General features: G+C 40.4%; 1 protein-coding gene across 10 annotated transcripts in view; it reads right to left on the bottom strand.

Moving 5' to 3' along the window:
• Positions 1-25,706, bottom strand: part of LOC139761196 (annexin B9-like) — a 91,098-nt gene that overhangs the window by 35,775 nt on the left and 29,617 nt on the right. For 8 of the 10 annotated variants that reach the window (XM_071685239.1, XM_071685240.1, XM_071685235.1 and 5 more), the window contains 2 exons: positions 9,931-10,107; positions 7,464-7,499 (listed from right to left, as the gene is read on the bottom strand). In XM_071685239.1, coding sequence (XP_071541340.1) covers positions 7,464-7,499; positions 9,931-10,107 — 213 coding nt within the window. The remainder of the gene's footprint in view (positions 1-7,463; positions 7,500-9,930; positions 10,108-25,706) is intronic. The other 2 variants (XM_071685236.1, XM_071685237.1) reach the window with 1 other exon arrangement.

Raw genomic sequence — 25,706 nt, 5'->3', positions numbered from 1 at the left:
AGTCAATAATACAGTCACTCCCTTTTTTAATAAATTCCACTGCAATACCATCCAAACCTGCTGCCTTGCCGGCTTTCATCTTCCGCAAAGCTTTTACTACCTCTTCTCTGTTTACCAAATCATTTTCCCTAACCCTCTCACTTTGCACACCACCTCGACCAAAACACCCTATATCTGCCACTCTATCATCAAACACATTCAACAAACCTTCAAAATACTCACTCCATCTCCTTCTCACATCACCACTACTTGTTATCACCTCCCCATTTGCGCCCTTCACTGAAGTTCCCATTTGCTCCCTTGTCTTACGCACTTTATTTACCTCCTTCCAGAACATCTTTTTATTCTCCCTAAAATTTAATGATACTCTCTCACCCCAACTCTCATTTGCCCTCTTTTTCACCTCTTGCACCTTTCTCTTGACCTCCTGTCTCTTTCTTTAATACATCTCCCACTCAATTGCATTTTTTCCCTGCAAAAATCGTCTATTGCCTCTCTCTTCTCTTTCACTAATAATCTTACTTCTTCATCCCACCACTCACTACCCTTTCTAATCAACCCACCTCCCACTCTTCTCATGCCACAAGCATCCTTTGCGCAATCCATCACTGATTACCTAAATACATCCCATTCCTCCCCCACTCCCCTTACTTCCATTGTTCTCACCTTTTTCCATTCTGTACTCAGTCTCTCATGGTACTTCCTCACACAAGTCTCCTTCCCAAGCTCACTTACTCTCACCACCCTCTTCACCCCAACATTCACTCTTCTTTTCTGAAAACCCATATAAATCTTCACCTTAGCCTCCACAAGATAATGATCAGACATCCCTCCAGTTGCACCTCTCAGCACATTAACATCCAAACATATATATATATATATATATATATATATATATATATATATATATATATATATATAATGCCTTCTCCAGAGATAACGAAAGAGCAAAATAAAAAAAAATATATATATAATATATAATAATATATCTATATTCTATTTTGCTTTGTCACTGTCTCCCACGTTAGCGAGGTAGCGCAAGGAAACAGATGAAAGAAATGACCCAACCCATCCACATACACATGTATATACATACACGTCCACACCCGCAAATATACATACCTATACATCTCAATGTATACATATATATACCTACACAGACATATACATATATACCCATGAACATAATTCATACTGTCTGCCTTTATTCATTCCCATCGCCACCCCGCCACACATGGAATAACAACACCCTCCCCTCTCATGTGTGCGGGGTAGCGCTAGCAAAAGACAAATAAGGCCCCATTCGTTCACACTCAGTCTCTAGCTGCCATGTAATAATGCACTGAAACCACAGCTCCCTTTCCACATCCAGGCCCTACAGAACTTTCCATGGTATACCCCAGACGCTTCACATGCCTTGGTTCAATCCATTGACAGCACGTCAACCCCGGTATACCACATCGTTCCAATTCACTCTATTCCTTGCACGCCTTTCACCCTCCTGCATGTTCAGGCCCCGAGCACTCAAAATCTTTTTCACTCCATCTTTCCACCTCCAATTTGGTCTCCCACTTCTCCTCGTTCCCTCCACCTCCGACACATATATCCTCTTGGTCAATCTTTCCTCACTCATTCTCTCCATGTGCCCAAACCATTTCAAAACACCCTCTTCTGCTCTCTCAACAACACTCTTTTTATTACCACACATCTCTCTTACCCTTACATTACTTACTCGATCAAACCACCTCACACCACATATTGTCCTCAAACATCTCATTTCCAGCACATCCACCTTCCTGCGCACAACTCTATCCATAGCCCATGCCTTGCAACCATACAACATTGTTGTAACCACTATTCCTTCAAACATACCCATTTTTGCTTTCCGAGATAAAATTTTCGACTTCCACACATTCTTCAAGGCTCCCAGAACTTTTGCCCCCTCCCCCACCCCATGATTCACTTCGCTTCCATGGTTCCATCCGCTGCCAAATCCACTCCCAGATATCTAAAACACTTCACTTCCTCCAATTTTGCTCCATTCCAACTTACCTCCCAATTTACTTGACTCTCAACCCTACTGTAACTAATAACCTTGCTCTTATTCACATTTACTCTTAACTTTCTTCTTTCACACACTTTACCAAACTCAGTCACCAGCTTCTGCAGTTTCTCACATGAATCAACCACCAGCACTGTATCATCAGCGAACAACAACTGACTCACTTCCCAAGTTCTCTCATCCACAACAGACTGCATACTTGCCCCTCTTTCCAAATCTCTTGCATTCATCTCCCTAAAAACCCCATCCATAAACAAATTAAACAACCATGGAGACATCACACACCCCTGCCAAAAACCTACATTCACTGAGAACCAATCACTTTACTCTCTTCCTACACATACACATGCCTTACATCCTCGATAAAAACTTTTCACTGCTTCTAACAACTTGCCTCCCACTCCATATATCCTTAATACCTTCCACAGAGCATCTCTATCAACTCTATCATAAGCCTTCTCCAGATCCATAAATGCTACATACAAATCCATTTGCTTTTCTAAGTACTTCTCACATACATTTTTCAAAGCAAACACCTGATCCACACATCCTCTACCACTTCTGAAACCACACTGCTCTTCCCCAATCTGATGCTCTGTACATGCCTTCACCCTCTCAATCAATACCCTCCCATAAAATTTACCAGGAATACTCACCAAACTTATACCTCTGTAATTTGAGCACTCACTCTTATCCCCTTTGCTTTTGTACAATGGCACTATGCAAGCATTCCACCAATCCTCAGGCACCTCACCATGAATCATACATACATTAAATAACCTTACAAACCAGTCAACAATACAGTCACCCCCTTTTTTAATAAAGTCCACTGTAATACAATCCATTTCCCACGTTAGTGAGGTAGCATTAAGAACAGAGGACTGGGCCTTTAAGGAAATATCCTGGCCCCATTGTCTCTTCCTTCTTTTGGAAAATTAAAAAAAAAAGCGAGAGGGGAGGATTTCCAGCCCCCTGCTCCCTTCTCTTTTAGTTGCCTTCTACGACATGCAGGGAATACGTGGGAAGTATTCTTTCTCCTCTACCCCAAGGGATAATATATATATTTTTTTTATTTTTTTTTTTTTATACTTTGTCGCTGTCTCCCGCGTTTGCGAGGTAGCGCAAGGAAACAGACGAAAGAAATGGCCCCCCCCCCATACACATGTACATACACACGTCCACACACGCAAATATACATACCTACACAGCTTTCCATGGTTTACCCCAGACGTTTCACATGCCCTGCTTCAATCCACTGACAGCACATCAACCCCTGTATACCACATGACTCCAATTCACTCTATTTCTTGCCCTCCTTTCACCCTCCTGCATGTTCAGGCCCCGATCACACAAAATCTTTTTCACTCCATCTTTCCACCTCCAATTTGGTCTCCCTCTTCTCCTCGTTCCCTCCACCTCCGACACATATATCCTCTTGGTCAATCTCTCCTCACTCATTCTCTCCATGTGCCCAAACCATTTCAAAACACCCTCTTCTGCTCTCTCAACCACGCTCTTTTTATTTCCACACATCTCTCTTACCCTTACGTTACTTACTCGATCAAACCACCTCACACCACACATTGTCCTCAAACATCTCATTTCCAGCACATCCATCCTCCTGCGCACATCTCTATCCATAGCCCACGCCTCGCAACCATACAACATTGTTGGAACCACTATTCCCTCAAACATACCCATTTTTGCTTTCCGAGATAATGTTCTCGACTTCCACACATTTTTCAAGGCTCCCAAAATTTTCGCCCCCTCCCCCACCCTATGATCCACTTCCGCTTCCATGGTTCCATCCGCTGCCAGATCCACTCCCAGATATCTAAAACACTTCACTTCCTCCAGTTTTTCTCCATTCAAACTCACCTCCCAATTGACTTGACCCTCACCCCTACTGTACCTAATAACCTTGCTCTTATTCACATTTACTCTCAACTTTCTTCTTCCACACACTTTACCAAACTCAGTCACCAGCTTCTGCAGTTTCTCACATGAATCAGCCACCAGCGCTGTATCATCAGCGAACAACAACTGACTCACTTCCCAAGCTCTCTCATCCCCAACAGACTTCATACTTGCCCCTCTTTCCAGGACTCTTGCATTTACCTCCCTTACAACCCCATCCATAAACAAATTAAACAACCATGGAGACATCACACACCCCTGCCGCAAACCTACATTCACTGAGAACCAATCACTTTCCTCTCTTCCTACACGTACACATGCCTTACATCCTCGATAAAAACTTTTCACTGCTTCTAACAACTTGCCTCCCACACCATATATTCTTAATACCTTCAACAGAGCATCTCTATCAACTCTATCATATGCCTTCTCCAGATCCATAAATGCTACATACAAATCCATTTGCTTTTCTAAGTATTTCTCACATACATTCTTCAAAGCAAACACCTGATCCACACATCCTCTACCACTTCTGAAACCGCACTGCTCTTCCCCAATCTGATGCTCTGTACATGCCTTCACCCTCTCAATCAATACCCTCCCATATAATTTACCAGGAATACTCAACAAACTTATACCTCTGTAATTTGAGCACTCACTCTTATCCCCTTTGCCTTTGTACAATGGCACTATGCACGCATTCCGCCAATCCTCAGGCACCTCACCATGAGTCATACATACATTAAATAACCTTACCAACCAGTCAACAATACAGTCACCCCCTTTTTTAATAAATTCCACTGCAATACCATCCAAACCTGCTGCCTTGCCGGCTTTCATCTTCCGCAAAGCTTTTACTACCTCTTCTCTGTTTACCAAATCATTTTCCGTAACCCTCTCACTTTGCACACCACCTCGACCAAAACACCCTATATCTGCCACTCTGTCATCAGACACATTCAACAAACCTTCAAAATACTCATTCCATCTTCTCACATCACCGCTACTTGTTATCACCTCCCCATATATATATATATATATATATATATATATATATATATATATATATATATATATATATATATATATATATATATATATATATGCTTGTGGCATGAGAAGAGTGGGAGGTGGGTTGATTAGAAAGGGTAGTGAGTGGTGGGATGAAGAAGTAAGAGTATTAGTGAAAGAGAAGAGAGAGGCATTTGGACGATTTTTGCAGGGAAAAAATGATATTGAGTGGGAGACGTATAAAAGAAAGAGACAGGAGGTCAAGAGAAAGGTGCAAGAGGTGAAAAAAAGGGCAAATGAGAGTTGGGGTGAGAGAGTATCATTAAATTTTAGGGAGAATAAAAAGATGTTCTGGAAGGAGGTAAATAAAGTGCGTAAGACAAGGGAGCAAATGGGAACTTCAGTGAAGGGCGCAAATGGGGAGGTGATAACAAGTAGTGGTGATGTGAGAAGGAGATGGAGTGAGTATTTTGAAGGTTTGTTGAATGTGTTTGATGATAGAGTGGCAGATATAGGGTGTTTTGGTCGAGGTGGTGTGCAAAGTGCGAGGGTTACGGAAAATGAGTTGGTAAACAGAGAAGAGGTAGTAAAAGCTTTGCGGAAGATGAAAGCCGCCAAGGCAGCAGGTTTGGATGGTATTGCAGTGGAATTTATTAAAAAAAGGGGGTGACTGTATTGTTGACTGGTTGGTAAGGTTATTTAATGTATGTATGACTCATGGTGAGGTGCCTGAGGATTGGCGGAATGCGTGCATAGTGCCATTGTACAAAGGCAAAGGGGATAAGAGTGAGTGCTCAAATTACAGAGGTATAAGTTTGTTGAGTATTCCTGGCAAATTATATGGGAGGGTATTGATTGAGAGGGTGAAGGCATGTACAGAGCATCAGATTGGGGAAGAGCAGTGTGGTTTCAGAAGTGGTAGAGGATGTGTGGATCAGGTGTTTGCTTTGAAGAATGTATGTGAGAAATACTTTGAAAAGCAAATGGATTTGTATGTAGCATTTATGGATCTGGAGAAGGCATATGATAGAGTTGATAGAGATGCTCTGTGGAAGGTATTAAGAATATATGGTGTGGGAGGCAAGTTGTTAGAAGCAGTGAAAAGTTTTTATCGAGGATGTAAGGCATGTGTACGTGTAGGAAGAGAGGAAAGTGATTGGTTCTCAGTGAAAGTAGGTTTGCGGCAGGGGTGTGTGATGTCTCCATGGTTGTTTAATTTGTTTATGGATGGGGTTGTTAGGGAGATGAATGCAAGAGTTTTGGAAAGAGGGGCAAGTATGAAGTCTGTTGGGGATGAGAGAGCTTGGGAAGCGAGTCAGTTGTTGTTTGCTGATGATACAGCGCTGGTGGCTGATTCATGTGAGAAACTGCAGAAGCTGGTGACTGAGTTTGGTAAAGTGTGTGAAAGAAGAAAGTTAAGAGTAAATGTGAATAAGAGCAAGGTTATTAGGTACAGTAGGGTTGAGGGTCAATTCAATTGGGAGGTGAGTTTGAATGGAGAAAAACTGGAGGAAGTGAAGTGTTTTAGATATCTGGGAGTGGATCTGGCAGCGGATGGAACCATGGAAGCGGAAGTGGATCATAAGGTGGGGGAGGGGGCGAAAATTCTGGGAGCCTTGAAGAATGTGTGGAAGTCGAGAACATTATCTCGGAAAGCAAAAATGGGTATGTTTGAAGGAATAGTGGTTCCAACAATGTTGTATGGTTGCGAGGCATGGACTATGGATAGAGTTGTGTGCAGGAGGATGGATGTGCTGGAAATGAGATGTTTGAGGACAATGTGTGGTGTGAGGTGGTTTGATCGAGTAAGTAACGTAAGGGTAAGAGAGATGTGTGGAAATAAAAAGAGCGTGGTTGAGAGAGCAGAAGAGGGTGTTTTGAAATGGTTTGGTCACATGGAGAGAATGAGTGAGGAAAGATTGACCAAGAGGATATATGTGTCGGAGGTGGAGGGAACGAGGAGAAGAGGGAGACCAAATTGGAGGTGGAAAGATGGAGTGAAGAAGATTTTGTGTGATCAGGGCCTGAACATGCAGGAGGGTGAAAGGAGGGCAAAGAATAGAGTGAATTGGAGCGATGTGGTATACCGGGGTTGACGTGCTGTCAGTGGATTGAATCAAGCCATGTGTATGGGGGTGGGTTGGGCCATTTCTTTCATCTGTTTCCTTGCGCTACCTCGCAAACGCGGGAGACGGTGAAAAAAAAAAAAATATATATATATATATATATATATATATATATATATATTACTTCCATAAATTGGCCACGATCTTTCTCTGACCCACCTATCACCTGTCAATCCGTGATTGCAGCATGACCATGAGATATGTTGAAACATTGTCCTAATACAAGTGATTAAAACACTGTAGAGAGAGGTCAAAGCCCCAGGGTATCATGCATAGCATATGCTGAAGTTCACATGGCACAGATAAAGAAGATGGTGAATGAGTTACATTAATATAGACTGACTTACCCCAGTGAGTCCTTTCTTAGTATCATCTCCCTCCTCCTACATTGCAGGTGAGGGAAACACAAAAACACACAGATAAGGAGTAGACAAAAGACTGAATATTCAGTCAGTCACACAGATACTTCTGAAAGATATCCTGTCAAATACCTTATTTTATGGCTTACCAAGTTATTATCAAAATAAAAAAAATCTTGTACTCAAAAAGCACTTATTTTTCTACATGTAACTCAGTATCTAATTATGCAAATTACAAAATACATGATTACATATATATATATATATATATATATATATATATATATATATATATATATATTATACTTAGTCACTGTCTCCTGTGTAAGCGAGGTAGCACAAGGAAACAGACAAAATATTGGCCCAACCCACCCACATACACATGTATATACATAAACGCCCACACACGCACATATACATACCTATACACTGCAACGTATACATACGTATAAATACATAGACATATACATATATATACATGTGTATGTGTATGTAGGTGGGTTGGGCCATTCTTTCATCTGTTTCCTTACGCTACCCTGCTAATGTGGGAGACAGTGACGAAGTATAACAAATAAATAAATAAATAAATATATATATATATATATATTTTTTTTTTTTCGGTCTCCCGCGTTTGCGAGGTAGCGCAAGGAAACAGACGAAAGAAATGGCCCAACCCACCCCCATACACATGTATATACATACGTCCACACACGCAAATATACATACCTACACAGCTTTCCATGGTTTACCCCAGACGCTTCACATGCCCTGATTCAATCCACTGACAGCACGTCAACCCCGGTATACCACATCGCTCCAATTCACTCTATTCCTTGCCCTCCTTTCACCCTCCTGCATGTTCAGGCCCCGATCACACAAAATCTTCTTCACTCCATCTTTCCACCTCCAATTTGGTCTCCCTCTTCTCCTCGTTCCCTCCACCTCCGACACATATATCCTCTTGGTCAATCTTTCCTCACTCATTCTCTCCATGTGCCCAAACCATTTCAAAACACCCTCTTCTGCTCTCTCAACCACGCTCTTTTTATTTCCACACATCTCTCTTACCCTTACGTTACTTACTCGATCAAACCACCTCACACCACACATTGTCCTCAAACATCTCATTTCCAGCACATCCATCCTCCTGCGCACCACTCTATCCATAGCCCACGCCTCGCAACCATACAACATTGTTGGAACCACTATTCCTTCAAACATACCTATATATATATATATATATTTTTTTTTTTGCTTTGTCGCTGTCTCCCGCGTTTGTGAGGTAGCGCAAGGAAACAGACGAAAGAAATGGCCCAACCCACCCCCATACACATGTATATACATACGTCCACACAGGCAAATATACATACCTACACAGCTTTCCATGGTTTACCCCAGACGCTTCACATGCCTTGATTCAATCCACTGACAGCACGTCAACCCCGGTATACCACATCGCTCCAATTCACTCTATTCCTTGCCCTCCTTTCACCCTCCTGCATGTTCAGGCCCCAATCACACAAAATCTTTTTCACTCCATCTTTCCACCTCCAATTTGGTCTCCCTCTTCTCCTCGTTCCCTCCACCTCCGACACATATATCCTCTTGGTCAATCTTTCCTCACTCATTCTCTCCATGTGACCAAACCATTTCAAAACACCCTCTTCTGCTCTCTCAACCACGCTCTTTTTATTTCCATGGAAATAAATATATATATATATATATATTTTGCGCTACCTCGCAAACGTGGGGGAAAAATATATATATATATATATATATATATATATATATATATATATATATATATATATATATATATATATACTACACACACAAATGAAATACATCTATCAACTGTCAACAGTTATAATCATATTCATAATATCAAAATACAAGAATGCTGACAATACTTTACATATCATATATACATGTAACTGCAACAAACACACGCAGAATATATAAATTGAAAAACACATTCACTTTCTTAATTTACTATCACCGGAAAAAGGTTCTGGTCTTGTTGATGAGATTTAAGTTATTTTGGTTATCTGAATGTCACATTATGTCTTTTAACCAGATGCATTCAAGAAATGACAACTGGAAGGGTTTCAAAAAAGTTTCATTACTTGTTACATTAATCACAAATGTTCCAATTATATATTCTTTGGTTATTTTCTTTCCAATATACTGAAGTACTGTATCAGGTTCATACTGGTAAGGTATGTCGCATCAACAATGTCCCTGAAGTTATCCATCCCAAAATGATAAATGTGATCCTGTTATACAAAATATCTTTTGCGATAACATCATTCCAATGAAAATTATTCTGCAATCAGCATGAAAAATCTATTTAGAAGCTGCTTAATTCATTCCCAAAATCTACAATGTTATGGTTATCTTATCTCCAAATCATACACACAGAATTTCTACATTCGTAGCCTTGCATGTGACTAACCCTGCCATAAGCCTGCTGATATTTCAGCAAAATCTGCTGGCGCTGATCTGAGGTTCTTCGAGCAAGAACCCCAATAATGGCTGCTTCATCTGTGCCAAAGCCCTTCATAGCTTTCCTCAAGACAGAAGCATCACTGCTAGCATCAAAATGATGTAAAGGCAACACGGTGGGAATCTCCTGTGGAAGAGAAAATACCAATAATCAAAAGACAATGTCGAATATCAAACTTTCATTATTTGTATTATCTCTGTAATCAAACTTTCATAATTTCTATCACCTACAGTTGTGTAAAAATAAAAAGAGGAAGCAGAGACCTACAATGTGGAAAATGACCAAAACTATACAAAAGTTAAAACCAAAATAGACTAAAATATCAGTTTCAACACACTTTAAAATTCCAGAAGGTTTTAACAATGGGAGTTTCCTGTAATGTGTTAATTACGCCTGGGGAAGGTTACAATGCACATTTGTAAAACGCCTCAAAAATGATGTCTTTCACTCATGGTGCCCTATCTCATCGCCTCTCTCTCCTGTCATTCAGTCACCTGAATGTATTCAAATTCACATTCACTACTTATTCATCTCGCATGTTATACTCAACCAATATTCAGGAGCTGATGTATTTTCTTCCCATCTTTCCTGAGAGATTTCTACTCATTGTTCTGTAGTTAATCAGTTCCTTACTCCGGAAGAACTGTTCCATATTTATCTATCATCATCATTACCTTTACAAGCAATTCTGTTGTGTGATTCAGGTTTACACAGCCTATGAAATCTCATACACATCCTCAATCTATGCCCAGTATGCTGAAATTTCAACAATAACTTTCATACTTATAAAAGTGCTTCTTTTAGAGCTACTTTCTGGCAGACTTTAATGTAAACTTTCTGTTTCTCCTCCAGGACCTTTCTTTTACCCTTACTTCCATTATCTGTACCCCTTCATCACATAGAAGTTTGTATCATAATTTCACTCATCAATTCTTCCTCTAACTAATCCCATCTACAATAGAAACCTAACCTACATATAATATCATATAATCAAACAGACTATCCTGCCACCAACCATCACCCAGCTTGTTCCTTCTTAACACTTCTGACTACTATCTGTATTATGTGTCTTGGATGACATATTTAAAGTATGTTTGTAACTTTATTCCTACTGATACATATAATGCCTAATGCCTTTCTAAGACTACCTGTCCAATTCAATGAGGAACATAAAAATAAAAAATTATATGGATCTTGGTCCTTGTTCCCATTTTTTTTCTCTCAAATTCTCGTTTTCGAAGTGTGTTTGTGCTTTAATGTGTGTTGCCTACTTCATAGGACGACCGCAGGACTCGACCTGTTTCAGTCCATAATTGCTTGTGGGGAATCATGTCCTCTGGTTTAGTATTTCCCTATAACCTTTACCCTGGAATCTTCAGCTGATTCACCTCCTTCATGCCTCGAATCTCGTCAATATGCCTGAGCAGCACCGAGTGTGGGATGTATGGTGTTTCTGGGTGAGAGCAAGTGGGCTGAGTGATGGATACATTTCTCGTTCCAAACTTCAATATTCTCACAACTCTTGCTTACATTACACCTGTCATATAGAGCAGGAAGGAGGGTCTCCTCTCGTGAGGGTACAAGGACAGACATAATGGCCTGGAAGAGGCTGGCTGGTGAGCTGTGCAAGAGTGGGTGGGGCAAAAAATGACAAGCTGTGGTCGCCTTAGGGCATGGCGACGGCTGAGGGCGACCCAGCCACGGTAGACCAGTCTAAATATAACAACCCAGCCGTCCTTCTACTTTGAGTTAGGCCAGAGGTGGGCAAGGCCTCCATATAACCCTCCATTCTCTAATGTTGTTCACAAGATCAACTACCTTACATAAGACGACGAGACCATGACTACGGCACCATCTTACTCCTCATCTTAACCTTAGCGTAGTAAAAAAAAAAATTGAAATCGCTCTCAGTGGGAACACTAACTTTGCTGAGAACAACTGCGCCATAAGCCAAAATGACCAGCACGTATGTTCAAAGTATGTGAGAATATGAGTTACAGCGAACTACGGTACACGTTACGTAAGGGTAGGGAGAGAGGGAGGTTGGCGGGCGGGTGGACTAGCAGCAACCACCACCACATGTGGCATTACGGCAGCTGGTGTGTGTGTTGCAGGCTGAATGTAAGAAGGTTTGTGTGGTAACATGTTGCTAACATGGGTGCAAGACGGCCACCAAATGCTAGACACACACACACATATATATATATATATATATATATATATGACCCTCTTCCTTGAGAATGAGTAAGCCTGTCTCAGAGTATGATGAGTGAACACATTATTCATTGGTACAGACGTTTGGTGATTGCATAATGATACAGAAGGATGGTAGTGGCAAAGATAAATTGAGAGTAGTGATGTACATAAGCTACGAATTCAACTGGTTTAAAGAAACGATTAGTCCACTGAGACATTAAGTTTTATGTAAAATGACTCCATCCCGAATCTAATATGTGAAAGCAATATTTTCCTTGGTCCTAAAAAGTATATGATAAAAAATGTTGAAAGTACAGTGTACTTAGTAATAATGCAGAGTAAAAGAATGAAAATGTTCAAATATATTTGATGTCAATAAAGGAATACAGCACGATAACTCACCAGTACCACACCCAATTTTGAGTCAATAAAACTAGTTTTAATACGTCCACTTCAACAAGTCTATATAGGAGAGTTAAGAAGCAGGCAGGGTCGGCCACAACCACAAGTTAATGAAGCTAAGCTAAAGAGAAAGGGTTTCAGCTACATATTTACCCCACGATGATTATTAGCCAAGCTTATTATGGTAGACTATTATACTGAACATGAGCCATTCTTACTTTACATAAGGACATCAACCCTCCATTCCTAAACCCAACTAAACGATGCAACCTTATATGGGGTTGAGGTCGGCCGGATGTAACGATATATTATCTCAATACACTTACTACAGGTGTAGTGTTCATGGCTGGCCACACATCTACCACAGGTCATCATCATCATCATCACTTGTGCTCGTTCGTCAACCTTAATATTAACCACAACCTTCAATCCTCAACTTCAACTCGTCACAGCTACAATGTACAACCACAGCTATCTTAAAAAACCCCCATACCACCAATGATCACTGTTAAGGATAGCTTTCACCACACAATCCAATCTTTACAATCACTAACAACCTAAAAATCACTGTAGTTAACTATGTTTACCACCACAGTTACCATCCACTGAAACCAAGAGATGAAATCTAACGTAAAATTGACACAATGCAGGTAACCATGATTACCGCAGCCTTTAACCACTATAACCACCTAACCAGAACTACCACAGGTTTCAACATGCTGAGCAGACCACTAACAACACAGGCAACCACAGTTAATATCAGCCACCACAATCTCTACCACAGCAGCTAACCACAGTAATATTACAGCCACCAAATCACCAAAGTTGACTTTCTAAAAGATAAATTCCACCACCACAGCTAACTCTACTGTCACACACCAATACCATATTAATCCAGCATTAGCTTCCATTTCCACAGATAACCAACGAGTGAATCATTCCACTGAACTACTACTGTCACAGTTAGCATGACCTCAGATAATACATCTTACAACCTAACCAAACTTGTCTCAACTCATAACTAACGACACGTCCTTGTACATGAGCTTATGACACACATGCTCAAACTGGACTGCACATCTTCCAACTGACTACACACTCCTCCCCACAACGGACGGTGGGTGGGTCATGTGGCCACAACGGACGGCTCAAAGTGCCCACGGACGGTGGGTCATGTGGCCACAACGGACGGCTCACAGTGCCCACGGACGGTGGGTCATGTGGCCACAACGGACGGCTCACAGTGGCCACGGAGGGAGGGAGGGTCATGTGGCCACAACGGACGGCTCACAGTGGCCACGGAGGGAGGGAGGGAGGGTCATGTGGCCACAACGGACGGCACACAGTGGCCACGGACACCATGCCACAGCGACCTCCCCGAACGGACATACGGATCACCAAGCAACCGGACGCATGGACATTGAGGACAGCACCCTATCCGGACTGGTATAGACAATCAGAAGAGCACTATATCCGGAGTGATGATATAGAGGAGGAGCATGTGGTTAGCAGGGAGCAGATATCCCTGTATGATAAATGTTGTTACACCAATGACTCCAGTGACTAACAACCTGAGCAAACATGTACACTGGTTGGCCCACATGAACAACCAAATACCAGATAAACAAGTTCAAATTATATGTTGTTAGATGGAATGGTCATTCTGTATTTAGGAGATGAATTTATAAACGTGAACTATATTCTTTCTGGCGCTCAATTAATCACGTTAGTCATCTCCAACACACGAGTCCACCTTCGACTTGAGCAGGATGAACACCTAGGTTGACTGCACACCGGCGTTCGACCCCGGCCAGCCCGTGAGTGCATCATGGTCAGCAACGTTAGCTTGCCAATGAGAAACGAATCATCCAACTTCTACAAGTACATGCAACAACATGTAGAACAAGTATGATCCTACGGTATACATGGTGCTTGATGTATACATGTTGCTGTATCAAACATTTTAATCAAGCTAACCAACACTTCACAAGGTTATATGTATATGTGGTTGTAAGTGATAATAACTACATCATTATCATAATGGGACAAGGTTATATGAATATGTGGTTGTAAGTGATAATAACTACATCATTATCATAATGGGACAAGGTTATATGAATATGTGGTTGTAAGTGATAATAACTACATCATTATCATAATGGGACAAGGTTATATGAATATGTGGTTGTAAGTGATAATAACTACATCATTATCATAATGGGACAAGGTTATATGAATATGTGGTTGTAAGTGATAATAACTACATCATTATCATAATGGGACAAGGTTATATGAATATGTGGTTGTAAGTGATAATAACTACATCATTATCATAATGGGACAAGGTTATATGAATATGTGGTTGTAAGTGATAATAACTACATCATTATCATAATGGGACAAGGTTATATGAATATGTGGTTGTAAGTGATAATAACTACATCATTATCATAATGGGACAAGGTTATATGAATATGTGGTTGTAAGTGATAATAACTACATCATTATCATAATGGGACAAGGTTATATGAATATGTGGTTGTAAGTGATAATAACTACATCATTATCATAATGGGACAAGGTTATATGAATATGTGGTTGTAAGTGATAATAACTACATTATCATAATGGGACAAGGTTATATGAATATGTGGTTGTAAGTGATAATAACTACATTATCATAATGGGACAAGGTTATATGAATATGTGGTTGTAAGTGATAATAACATTATCATAATGGGACAAGGTTATATGAATATGTGGTTGTAAGTGATAATAACTACATTATCATAATGGGACAAGGTTATATGAATATGTGGTTGTAAGTGATAATAACTACATTATCATAATGGGACAAGGTTATATGAATATGTGGTTGTAAGTGATAATAACTACATTATCATAACGGAACAAGGTTATATGAATATGTGGTTGTAAGTGATAATAACTACATTATCATAATGGGACAAGGTTATATGAATATGTGGTTGTAAGTGATAATAACTACATTATCATAATGGGACAAGGTTATATGAATATGTGGTTGTAAGTGATAATAACTACATTATCATAATGGGACAAGGTTATATGAATATGTGGTTGTAAGTGATAATAACTACATTATCATAATGGGACAAGGTTATATGAATATGTGGTTGTAAGTGATAATAACTACATTATCATAATGGGACAAGGTTATATGAATATGTGGTTGTAAGTGATAATAACTACATTATCATAATGGGACAAGGTTATATGAATATGTGGTTGTAAGTGATAATAATAACTACATCATTATCATAATGGGACAAGGTTATATGAATATGTGGTTGTAAGTGATAATAACTACATTATCATAATGGGACAAGGTTATATGAATATGTGGTTGTAAGTGATAATAACTACATTATCATAATGGGACAAGGTTATATGAATATGTGGTTGTAAGTGATAATAACTACATCATTATCATAATGGGACAAGGTTATATGAATATGTGGTTGTAAGTGATAATAACTACATTATCATAATGGGACAAGGTTATATGAATATGTGGTTGTAAGTGATAATAACTACATTATCATAATGGGACAAAACATGTATGACACATTCTCGACCTATGTGGTGCCTTGCCAACACCTGACCCTGCCTACCAACCATTACCAACGTGTCACTTGCCAACACCTGACCCTGCCTACCAACCATTACCAACGTGTCACTTGCCAACACCTGACCCTGCCTACCAACCATTACCAATGTGTTACTTGCCAACACCTGACCCTGCCTACCAACCATTACCAACGTGTCACTTGCCAACACCTGACCCTGCCTACCAACCATTACCAATGTGTTACTTGCCAACACCTGACCCTGCCTACCAACCATTACCAACGTGTCACTTGCCAACACCTGACCCTGCCTACCAACCATTACCAACGTGTCACTTGCCAACACCTGACCCTGCCTACCAACCATTACCAACGTGTTACTTGCCAACACCTGACCCTGCCTACCAACCATTACCAATGTGTTACTTGCCAACACCTGACCCTGCCTACCAACCATTACCAATGTGTTACTTGCCAACACCTGACCCTGCCTACCAACCATTACCAACGTGTTACTTGCCAACACCTGACCCTGCCTACCAACCATTACCAATGTGTTACTTGCCAACACCTGACCCTGCCTACCAACCATTACCAATGTGTTACTTGCCAACACCTGACCCTGCCTACCAACCATTACCAATGTGTTACTTGCCAACACCTGACCCTGCCTACCAACCATTACCAATGTGTTACTTGCCAACACCTGACCCTGCCTACCAACCATTACCAATGTGTTACTTGCCAACACCTGACCCTGCCTACCAACCATTACCAACGTGTTACTTGCCAACACCTGACCCTGCCTACCAACCATTACCAATGTGTTACTTGCCAACACCTGACCCTGCCTACCAACCATTACCAATGTGTCACTTGCCAACACCTGACCCTGCCTACCAACCATTACCAATGTGTTACTTGCCAACACCTGACCCTGCCTACCAACCATTACCAATGTGTTACTTGCCAACACCTGACCCTGCCTACCAACCATTACCAATGTGTTACTTGCCAACACCTGACCCTGCCTACCAACCATTACCAATGTGTTACTTGCCAACACCTGACCCTGCCTACCAACCATTACCAATGTGTTACTTGCCAACACCTGACCCTGCCTACCAACCATTACCAATGTGTTACTTGCCAACACCTGACCCTGCCTACCAACCATTACCAATGTGTTACTTGCCAACACCTGACCCTGCCTACCAACCATTACCAATGTGTTACTTGCCAACACCTGACCCTGCCTACCAACCATTACCAATGTGTTACTTGCCAACACCTGACCCTGCCTACCAACCATTACCAATGTGTTACTTGCCAACACCTGACCCTGCCTACCAACCATTACCAATGTGTTACTTGCCAACACCTGACCCTGCCTACCAACCATTACCAATGTGTTACTTGCCAACACCTGACCCTGCCTACCAACCATTACCAATGTGTTACTTGCCAACACCTGACCCTGCCTACCAACCATTACCAATGTGTTACTTGCCAACACCTGACCCTGCCTACCAACCATTACCAATGTGTTACTTGCCAACACCTGACCCTGCCTACCAACCATTACCAACGTGTTACTTGCCAACACCTGACCCTGCCTACGAACCATTACCAACGTGTTACTTGCCAACACCTGACCCTGCCTACCAACCATTACCAACGTGTTACTTGCCAACACCTGACCCTGCCTACCAACCATTACCAACGTGTTACTTGCCAACACCTGACCCTGCCTACCAACCATTACCAACGTGTTACTTGACCAAATGTGTCTTTATTTCGCTCATAGCCATTTTGCCAACTTTCTTTCTTGTTACATACCTTGTACATATGTCAACTTGTAACTGGTTCGTCCACCGGCAGTGTGATCATATCGTTCATACGTAACATTGTGGAAGATATTTCTGGTGTCTACGCTGGGTGGCTACGCATATCAACATCCAATTTAACATAGCAATCCTAACTCTTCAAAATACAATGATACCAACACAATGTCCACCATGTGATCTCGAGATATATATATATATATATATATATATATATATATATATATATATATATATATATATATACGCACAACCCACTTTCCTTGCCAGATTCCTAGACTAGTTACGCAAGACCACAGCGCTCAGCTACGCAAGCTGTACCACAACATACGCCTTCAATAGCGCTGATGGACATACCCGGATACTCATTAAACAAGAGGCTTCACCTTCAGCTACACCCGCTACGCATACACCTTCAGCTACGCCCGCTACGCATACACCTTCAGCTACACCCGCTACGCATACACCTTCAGCTACACCCGCTCCGCATACACCTTCAGCTACACCCGCTCCGCATACACCTTCAGCTACACCCGCTACGCATACACCTTCAGCTACACCCGCTACGTATACACCTTCAGCTACACCCGCTCCGCATACACCTTCAGCTACACCCGCTCCGCATACACCTTCAGCTACGCCCGCTACGTATACACCTTCAGCTACACCCGTTACGCATACACCTTCAGCTACACCCGCTATGCATACACCTTCAGCTACACCCGCTCCGCATACACCTTCAGCTACACCCGCTCCGCATACACCTTCAGCTACACCCGCTCCGCATACACCTTCAGCTACACCCGCTACGCATACACCTTCAGCTACACCCGCTACGCATACACCTTCAGCTACACCCGCTACGCATACACCTTCAGCTACACCCGCTCCGTATACACCTTCAGCTACGCCCGCTACGTATACACCTTCAGCTACGCCCGCTACGCATACACCTTCAGCTACACCCGCTCCGCATACACCTTCAGCTACACCCGCTACGCATACACCTTCAGCTATACCCGCTACGCATACACCTTCAGCTACACCCGCTACGCATACACCTTCAGCTACACCCGCTCCGTATACACCTTCAGCTACGCCCGCTACGTATACACCTTCAGCTACGCCCGCTACGTATACACCTTCAGCTACGCCCGCTACGTATACACCTTCAGCTACACCCGCTACGTATACACCTTCAGAAGTAACACCTAAAGTGCCCAACTACATGGTCTACAGTTCCAGCTACAAACTGGATTGCTAATGACAATCTTCTTACCTAACAACACGAGGTGTCTACACATACGAAGCCCTGTCTACATAACCAGCTGCTGCAGGTGTGTAAACCATAACCAGCTGCTGCAGGTGTGTGACTGAAGCCGTAACGTTAAGCAGGGGATGTGTTACGTCACCAAAGTGACCCCATGACTGTACCCATACATGTTATACCCACTGTACACATACATGTTATACCCACTGTACACATACGTTATACCCACTGTACACATACATGTTATACCCACTGTACACATACATGTTATACCCACTGTACACATACATGTTATACCCACTGTACACATACATGTTATACCCACTGTACACATACATGTGTTATACTCACTGTACACATACATGTTATACCCACTGTACACATACATGTGTTATACCCACTGTACCCATACATGTTATACCCACTGTACACATACATGTGTTATACCCACTGTACCCATACATGTTATACCCACTGTACACATACATGTTATACCCACTGTACCATACATGTTATACCCACTGTACACATACATGTTACCACTGTACACATACATGTTATACCCACTGTACATACATGTTATACCCACTGTACACATACATGTGTATACCACTGTACACATACATGTTATACCCACTGTACACATACATGTTATACCCACTGTACACATACATGTTATACCCACTGTACCCATACATGTTATAACCACTGTACACATACATGTTATACCCACTGTACACATACATGTTATACCCACTGTACACATACATGTTATACCCACTGTACACATACATGTTATACCCACTGTACACATACATGTTATACCCACTGTACACATACATGTTATATCCACTGTACACATACATGTTATACCCACTGTACCATACATGTTTATACCACTGTACCCATACATGTTATACATTACACAACATGTTACCACTGTCACATACATGTTATACCCACTGTACCCATACATGTTATACCCACTGTACCCATACATGTTATACCCACTGTACACATACATGTTATACCCACTGTACCCATACATGTTATACCCACTGTACACATACATGTTATACCCACTGTACACATACATGTTATACCCACTGTACACATACATGTGTTATATCCACTGTACACATACATGTTATACCCACTGCACCCATACATGTTATATCCACTGTACCCATACATGTTATCACATCAGTCATTAACGATCAAGCTAACTGTTACTACGTGTTGGACATGACCAATTCATTGTGATCAGTTACATGCATGAAGTAATCCTCAGAGAATACAACACATTTATTGCTTTACTTTATTTGAGACGCATTTGACCATTCTCAACTGTGAGAAGTGAATGCCTTTCTAATCATCTTGAAAAATGTAAGTTGTTATTCAACACCAAAATATCTAGTAATGTAATGATGAGCCATATAATAATTAGGACATACACTGGTGTGTGTGTGTGTGTGTGTGTGTGTGTGTGTGTGTGTGATCATTAAGTTGGTGTAGTCGTTGTTGTGGTTGGGTTCGTGCGTCAGTATGTTCATGTGATGGTTGCCACCCTGGCAGTGGTAGGTGATATTTTCTTCATTTCAGTTGTTGTATGGTTGAAGTTATCGTTATTACGGCTGTTAATAAACTAACTTGTCTGTTACAAACGTAGGATTAACTCTGGCCAAGTGAACAATTATAATCATCAGTGTTCCTAACCATTCTTTCATTGATGCACATGTGACTGATCATTATGCTACAAGTAGATGATGTACTTATGTGTACAGTAGTAATCATACAACCACGTGTCTGCTAACCCTGACCTTGACAGCCACCACAAAGTTGACCACATACACCACGACCCAAACTCTCATATCTTCAGGTCATCATGTATTTCAACCTACATCTTCCTAACTACCATACCTTCATCTGACGCACCTTTCCAATGTGAATGAGACTTTTCTATATTCATCAAGTCAGCAGCAGGTGTCACATATTGACCAATATTGTATTTATAAAGTCAGCAAGTGTCACATATTGACCAATATTGTATTTATAAAGTCAGCAGATGTCACATATTGACCAATATTGTATTTATAAAGTCAGCAGGTGTCACATATTGACCAATATTGTATTTATAAAGTCAGCAAGTGTCACATATTGACCAATATTGTATTTATAAAGTCAGCAGGTGTCACATATTGACCAATATTGTATTTATAAAGTCGGCAGGTGTCACATATTGACCAATATTGTATTTATAAAGTCAGCAGGTGTCACATATTGACCAATATTGTATTTATAAAGTCAGCAGGTGTCACATATTGACCAATATTGTATTTATAAAGTCAGCAGGTGTCACATATTGACCAATATTGTATTTATAAAGTCAGCAGGTGTCACATATTGACCAATATTGTATTTATAAAGTCGGCAGGTGTCACATATTGACCAATATTGTATTTGTAAAGTCAGCAAGTGTCACATATTGACCAATATTGTATTTATAAAGTCGGAAGGTGTCACATATTGACCAATATTGTATTTATAAAGTCAGCAGGTGTCACATATTGACCAATATTGTATTTATAAAGTCAGCAGGTGTCACATATTGACCAATATTGTATTTATAAAGTCAGCAGGTGTCACATATTGTCAGAACTGTTCCATATTTCACTAAGTTGTCCTGGAAAGGTTAGCTGGAACCCGTAAATGGCCAGACAAAGTAAACTGGAAAGCTAAAATATAACAAAATTAACAAAAGGTTTTCGTGTGTTTTTTTCGATGGTACAAATTCAAGTTTGACAATGACCTGTTTCCTGTCGTGTTTACATTTTCGTTTATATGTTATTAATCCTCTTCAAAAAATATAATAAATTACGTTTCTTGTCCAACAGAATAACTGTGCCATTGCATATCCATCAAGGTAAATGTCCAGTCCCGAACTGGTAAATGTCACATGTTCTTAAACACATAATATCATCCAAGATGTTTCTCACATGTAAATGTTGTAAATATGAAAGACTGCTTATACAAATTAACCAAACCAAGTAAGATACCAGTCAACAACTGCATCAGTAAATAACATGAATTAACCCATGACAGAAATGAACTTGCCTTTACAATGACAAGTCCATGAGAAATGATGAACCACCATAATGCATATTGGAAAACAATGGTTGTAATAACGTCTAACATAATGATGGTTAGATCATCATCAATGGTTGTAATAACGTCTAACATGATGATGGTTAGGTTATCATCATCAATGGAGTGGATGTGAAAACAATGGTTGTAACATGATGATGGTTAGGTTATCATCAATGGTGTGGATGTGAAAACAATGGTTGTAACATAATGATAGTTAGGTTATCATCAATGGTGTGGATGTGAAAACAATGGTTGTAACATAATGATAGTTAGGTTATCATCATCAATGGTTGTAATAACGTCTAACATGATGATGGTTAGGTTATCATCATCAATGGAGTGGATGTGAAAACAATGGTTGTAACATGATGATGGTTAGGTTATCATCAATGGTGTGGATGTGAAAACAATGGTTGTAACATAATGATAGTTAGGTTATCATCAATGGTGTGGATGTGAAAACAATGGTTGTAACATAATGATAGTTAGGTTATCATCAATGGTGTGGATGTGAAAACAATGGTTGTAACATAATGATAGTTAGGTTATCATCAATGGTGTGGATGTGAAAACAATGGTTGTAACATAATGATAGTTAGGTTATCATCATCAATGATGTGGATGTGAAAACAATGGTTGTAACATAATGATAGTTAGGTTATCATCATCAATGGTTGTAATAACGTCTAACATGATGATGGTTAGGTTATCATCATCAATGGAGTGGATGTGAAAACAATGGTTGTAACATGATGATGGTTAGGTTATCATCAATGGTGTGGATGTGAAAACAATGGTTGTAACATAATGATAGTTAGGTTATCATCAATGGTGTGGATGTGAAAACAATGGTTGTAACATAATGATAGGTTATCATCAATGGTGTGGATGTGAAAACAATGGTTGTAACATGATGATGGTTAGGTTATCATCAATGGTGTGGATGTGAAAACAATGGTTGTAACATAATGATAGTTAGGTTATCATCATCAATGATGTGGATGTGAAAACAATGGTTGTAACATAATGATAGGTTATCATCAATGGAGTGGATGTGAAAACAATGGTTGTAACATGATGATGGTTAGGTTATCATCAATGGTGTGGATGTGAAAACAATGGTTGTAACATAATGATAGGTTATCATCAATGGTGTGGATGTGAAAACAATGGTTGTAACATAATGATAGTTAGGTTATCATCAATGGAGTGGATGTGAAAACAATGGTTGTAACATGATGATGGTTAGGTTATCATCAATGGTGTGGATGTGAAAACAATGGTTGTAACATGATGATGGTTAGGTTATCATCAATGGTGTGGATGTGAAAACAATGGTTGTAACATGATGATGGTTAGGTTATCATCAATGGTGTGGATGTGAAAACAATGGTTGTAACATAATGATAGTTAGGTTATCATCATCAATGGTGTGGATGTGAAAACAATGGTTGTAACATAATGATAGTTAGGTTATCATCAATGGTGTGGATGTGAAAACAATGGTTGTAACATAATGATAGGTTATCATCAATGGTGTGGATGTGAAAACAATGGTTGTAACATAATGATAGGTTATCATCAATGGTGTGGATGTGAAAACAATGGTTGTAACATAATGATAGTTAGGTTATCATCATCAATGGTGTGGATGTGAAAACAATGGTTGTAACATAATGATAGTTAGGTTATCATCATCAATGGTGTGGATGTGAAAACAATGGTTGTAACATAATGATAGTTAGGTTATCATCATCAATGGTGTGGATGTGAAAACAATGGTTGTAACATAATGATAGTTAGGTTATCATCATCAATGGTGTGGATGTGAAAACAATGGTTGTAACATAATGATAGTTAGGTTATCATCATCAATGGTGTGGATGTGAAAACAATGGTTGTAACATAATGATAGTTAGGTTATCATCATCAATGGTGTGGATGTGAAAACAATGGTTGTAACATAATGATAGTTAGGTTATCATCATCAATGGTGTGGATGTGAAAACAATGGTTGTAACATAATGATAGTTAGGTTATCATCATCAATGGTGTGGTTTTATCTTGTCATGTACACCAGTCATACAAGGTTCACATATTCCTGGGTCTGACTTGCTTCTGTTGTCATATAATTCTTACATAACTGCCCAAACTACTACAGTGTCACCAGGGAAGTAACCCTGCAGCCTGTATGGATGGTCCATTATTGCCTAAAACTGTCTATTTAGTATGGTTAGGTCATGATGACCAGTGTGGGGTGGGTCATGGATGACGTCACACACTACTGGTGACACACCCACATTGTGACAACTGACCTACCCACCAACCATGTTTGTCACGTCTTAAAACCCTTCCTGAATATTGGATAACTTAACCTTCATGTTGGTATTCACATGACAACGACTGATGACAGTACAGAAACAAATTGTCTACATCATGTTACCGCCAAAAGGTTACTGCACAAGGCCAAAACCTTGGCTAGCCCGCACTGGGCCAGCCACCACAACTGGGACTACTTCATCTTGCAAATCCACAATCTACAATCATTCCCATGGTCTTCCCTTCTACAACAATGGAGAAGCACTTATCACACCCGCTTGTACCATCAGTCATCACACATAACAAGGTAGTTAGGTGGGAACACATGAGAACTGACCGTATAATCCATGTGTATGGTTGTGTGTGGTGGTTATGGCCTCACTGCCTGCCTGGCCAACCAACACCACTGCTCACATCTTGCTAGTCTGGGGTTGCCAGTTCTCACCCGTCAACCTCACTCACACATAACTAGGTCACTTCCACCTACCATACTATTGCTCTCTTCATTATTGTTGTCTTTATCTATCATGTATGTCCCGAGATAAACCGGTAAATACCTTATTTACATATAGTAAATAAATAGATTAGAAAAATGTTGGTACATTGGTCACATTAGAGGTGTAACTATTTTAACATTGTGCATACTTGAAGACCTTGCATTTCTGTTCAAAATGGATATCTTCCAGTGGATGGATTACATATAATCACATAGGAATGTTCTCCACACATTAACATTGATCATACTAGCCTTCAACAGATCGTATATCTGGATGATCAACATACATGTAACGCAAAACCTAACAGTTTCAAACTACTAAGATGGATTTCCGTTTTTGAAGCCAACGATTAATTTGCTTTACTTCACACTTGCACAAATACCATTGGTCATCTAAGTAAGGCTTGACATACTTCTCTGCCACTACTGTTATGCAGGACGCA

The sequence above is a fragment of the Panulirus ornatus genome, chromosome 39, assembly GCF_036320965.1.
Source record: "Panulirus ornatus isolate Po-2019 chromosome 39, ASM3632096v1, whole genome shotgun sequence".
In the NCBI taxonomy this organism is placed as follows: Eukaryota; Metazoa; Arthropoda; class Malacostraca; order Decapoda; family Palinuridae; genus Panulirus; species Panulirus ornatus.
The sequence above is the reverse complement of the archived record's forward strand: the minus strand, read 5'-3'. Positions and strand labels throughout refer to the sequence as shown.